Below are 4,434 nucleotides of genomic sequence, written 5' to 3'. Positions count from 1 at the left end.
ACCATTACACCAGATAATCGCAGCTAGCTAGCTGCTACCAAGTGGCCCAGCCCCTAAACTAGCCTTGAGCCAGGCCCATCTCCCGGCCTGCTCAGTGGACCCTATGATCACTCGGCTACACAGCTGATGCCTCCCAGACTCTTCACTAAGACGACTAGAAGCCACTACATCACCGGATTCCTGCCGCAAGCTCTGGACCTTTGCACCGGAGTGGCTATAGTGGCTAACGCCCTTGTCCAGAAGCTAGCACCAGTTAGCCTCGAGCCAGGTGCATCTCCCGGCTAGCAAACAAAATTACTCCAGCTACAATACCTCTTTTGCCAATTGGCCTGGACCCTTTGTCAACACCGAGCCCCGCCGATCCATCACGACTGGTCTGCCGACGTAATTCCGTCCGATGTGCCCTCAACCGGCCTTTGCAGGAGGTCGGTGACGCCCTTGTCCCGAAGCTAGCACCAGTTAGCCTCGAGCCAGGCACATCTCCCAGCTAGCATAGTAATGACTACCTAACTGCTTCCCTGGTTCATATATTCCTGTTCACTGGAGCCTTTAATCACTTGGCTACATAGCTGATGCCTGCTGGACTGTTCATTAATCATGGGTCTCCATTTTGTTTATTTTGTTTATTTGTTGTCCACAGCCTCGAACTCGGGCCCTGTGTGTAGTTAACTCACCCTCTCTGCCCATTCATTGCCATTTTACATGTTGTCTAAGCTGATTAACTGTTGTTGTCTTAGCTAGCTCTCCCAATCAACACCTGTGATTGCTATATGCCTCGTTTTATGTCTCTGTAATGTCATTATGCCTTGTATACTGTTGTTTAGGGTAGTTATCATTGTTTTATTTTACTGCGGAGCCCCTAGTCCCACTCAACATGGCTCAGAGAGCTCTTTTGTCCTACCTCCCACACATGGGGTGACCTCACCTAGCATAACTGGTGCCTCCAGAGATGCAATCTCTCTTATCGTCACTCAATGCCTAGATTTATCTCTACTGTACCTGCACCCTACCATACCCCTGTCTGTACATTATGCCTTGAATTTATCCTACCATGCCCAGAAATCTGCTCCTTTTATTCTCTGTTTCCAACGCACTGGATGACCAGTTCTGATAGCCTTTAGCCGTACCCTCATCCTACTCCTTTGTTCCTCGGGTGATGTAGAGGTTAACCCAGGCCCTGTGTGTCCCCAGGCGCTCTCATTTGTTGACTTCTGTAACTGTAAAAGCCTTGGTTTCATGCATGTTTACATCAGAAGCCTCCTCCCTAAGTTTGTTTTACTCACTGCTTTAGCACACTCCGCCAACCTTAATGTCCTTGCCGTGTCTGAATCCTGGCTTTGGAAGGCCACCAAAAATTCTGACATTTCCATCCCTAACTACAACATTTTCCATCAAGAAAGAACTGTCAAAGGGGGAGGAGTTGCAATCAACTGCAGAGATGGCCTGTAAAGTTGTATCATACTTTCCAGGTCCATGCCAAACAGTTCGAGCATCTAATTTAAAAAATGCATCTCTCCAGAAATAAGTCTCTCACTGTTGCCACCTGTTATAGACCCCCCTCAGCTCCCAGCTGTACCCATGACACCATATGTGACTCGATTGCCCCCCATCTATCTTCACAGTTTGCTCTGTTAGTTGACCTAAACTGCAATATGCTTAACACCCTGGCCATCCTACAATCCAAGCTAGATGCCCTCAATCTCACACAAATTATCAAGGAACGCACCAGGTACAACCCTAAATCCGTAAACATGGGCACCCTCATAGATATTATCCTGACCAACTTGCCCTCCAAATACACCTCTGCTTTTTCAAACAAAACTTTGCATGACTATTCTTGCTCATTTTAAGACAATTGTCAAATAATTTTAACATTCATTACAGACGTCAATTGTTGTACAACATCATGGCTACGCTGTTGGCATCACCTTTTACAGTGGATTTCCGCTGTTGTGGGCCTTTAATCATCTGTCTGACTTTGTTGTTCACACAGGAGAGAGATGGGACTATTGTGGATCCTCTGGGGAGCCTCAACAACCTCATGATGCTGACGAGGCAGAGAAGAGTCTCTCCAGATCAGAACACCTCAATAAACACCTGCAGAGATCCACAGGGAAGAAATCTCACTGCTGCTCTGACTGTGGGAAGAGATTCACCTCATCAGGCATTAAAATTCATCAGAGAATCCACACAGGAGAGAAATCTTATAGCTGTGATCAATGTTGGAAGAGTTTTACTACATCTGGGTCTCTGACTTTACACCAGAGAACACACACAGGAGATAAACCTTATAGCTGTGATCAATGTGGGAAGAGTTTTGCTCAATCTAGCAATCTGACAGTGCACCGAAGAATACACACAGGAGATAAACCTTATAGCTGTGGTCAATGTGGGAAGAGTTTTGGTCATTCTAGCTATCTGACAGTGCACCAGAGAATACACACAGGTGATAACCCTTATAGCTGTGGTCAATGTGGGAAGAGTTTTGGTCATTCTAGCTATCTGACAGTGCACCAGAGAATACACACAGGAAAGAAACCTTACAACTGTGATCAATGTGGGAAGAGTTTTATTACATCTAACATTCTGACTATACACCAGAGAACACACACAGGATATAAACCTTATAGCTGTGATCAATGTGGGAAGAGTTTTACTACATCTGGCTCTCTGACTTTACACCAGAGAACACACACAGGAGAGAAACCTTATAGCTGTGATCAATGTGGGAAGAGTTTTACTACATCTGGCTCTCTGACTTTACACCAGAGAACACACACAGGAGAGAAACCTTATAGCTGTGGTCAATGTGGCAAGAGTTTTGTTCAATATGGCCATCTGACAGTGCACCAGAGAAGACACACAGGAGAGAAATCTCATAGCTGTGACCAGAGATAATGTGATAAAATACCTCTGATCAAACATCAGAAAATACATGAAGGAATTGTTTCATGATATCAATGAAATAATGTCACAATGTAGAATGTTTTAACATTGTAGTAGGAGTTTTTTAATGATGTCACAATGTAGATCCCTAAATGTTTGCGCCCTGATCTATTGATTTCAGCATGATATGGATATTAGCCTCAGGGGAAAAAATCCAGGCTCTGAATTGAAAGAGTACTATATATGTAATTTAACAAAAAGTGACTAACAAAAAAAGAGTTGTCTTCTAACCAGTGATGTATACATTTTTCCCAGATTCCATGTGGTTTTTGAGCTGTTAGTTTTAACAGGACATGCAATCTCATCTCCCTCCTGTCACGCAAATTATTTTAGCATGATATCGATGAGTTATGACAAATAAGTGTTGTGTTCCTTTGTTCAGCAACCCCTACATTTTAAATGTATCACTCCTAAATGTAGCTGACTGTCTTCTGCAGGTTGTCCTCTAACCAGTGAGGTAAAATATTTCTCCCATTTCCATGTGTTTTGTTTAGTTGTGTTAGTTTCAACAGCACGTACAACCTGATTTCCCCCCTAATAGATATCAGTGATTTATTGCTACTTGTCAAAACAACAGCGTTTTTGGTGCTTGTGCAGTTTATAAGGAGCTTGTTAAAAAAAAAAAAAAAAAAAAGAGGTAATGTGATTATTGTGGCAGATGTTTGTGTACATAGCACATGTTATGTTTAGGATTTCAATTTATCCCAAACTGTTTCTGCATATTGGTTATTGATTTGGACACTTTAAAACTGTGTTTTGACATTGGGGTTATTTCATATTTACATTTCATGTAACATTTAGTAGTGATATTTATTCATGCAACCAACTGACAATTTTTTGGTACAATTATATTGACATTGTTGCCCTGCTTTTAGAATATCAGGGTTAATTCTCACATGTGCCAACCCAAATGTACTAGAGCATGACATTGGGGACTGGGCCCAGATCCAACAACATGCCTATCAAGTGAACCCTGAAAAGAGAGAGAAGCTCTGCAGTGAGGTGGAAAGTTACTACGGATATTGCAGGAGTTTCCTCTTGAAATCAGACATGTCCGTGGTAAGGACAACTTGGATGCTGATTGTCTCAAGGGTGGGCAGTCAAAAAGTTTAGTGTTGTGCGTTTAGCCAGTGCGTTGCCATGGATCACAATTTATTTTGATTGCATGTTTTTCCTGTATTGGAGATGAGTTTTGTTTGGGCTCATTCCAAGGGTACCAGAGTTCTAGAAGCTAGTGAGTTTTATGAAGAGGAGAGTTCTAGAAGCAAAAAATGACAAAAAAATATATATTTAGAATTATTTTTATTATTTTTGTCAGCCAGGTGTTACAGGCTTTAGTTTTTCCATTCCATGTTTTGAGGTCTAGCTCGTCAGCACGTAGGACGCACTGATTGGTTTCACCTCGTTAGTCAGTATGTGTTACACCTGTGCTGGCTTGTCCATCTTGTTAGTGGGAAAGTGTTTCACCTGAGCTGGTCCAGGTTCTAT

General features: G+C 42.6%; 1 protein-coding gene across 1 annotated transcript; it reads left to right on the top strand.

Moving 5' to 3' along the window:
* Nucleotides 1-2,088: 2,088 nt before the first annotated feature.
* LOC120032748 (zinc finger protein 239-like) lies at nt 2,089-2,898 on the top strand (the record flags this gene model as incomplete). Its single annotated transcript, XM_038978933.1, has 1 exon — nt 2,089-2,898. A coding segment is annotated over one exon (810 nt), but the record flags the coding sequence as incomplete, so codon positions are not given.
* Nucleotides 2,899-4,434: the final 1,536 nt, after the last annotated feature.

This window comes from Salvelinus namaycush, chromosome 39 (genome assembly GCF_016432855.1).
Source record: "Salvelinus namaycush isolate Seneca chromosome 39, SaNama_1.0, whole genome shotgun sequence".
Taxonomy (NCBI): Eukaryota; Metazoa; Chordata; class Actinopteri; order Salmoniformes; family Salmonidae; genus Salvelinus; species Salvelinus namaycush.
The sequence above is the reverse complement of the archived record's forward strand: the minus strand, read 5'-3'. Positions and strand labels throughout refer to the sequence as shown.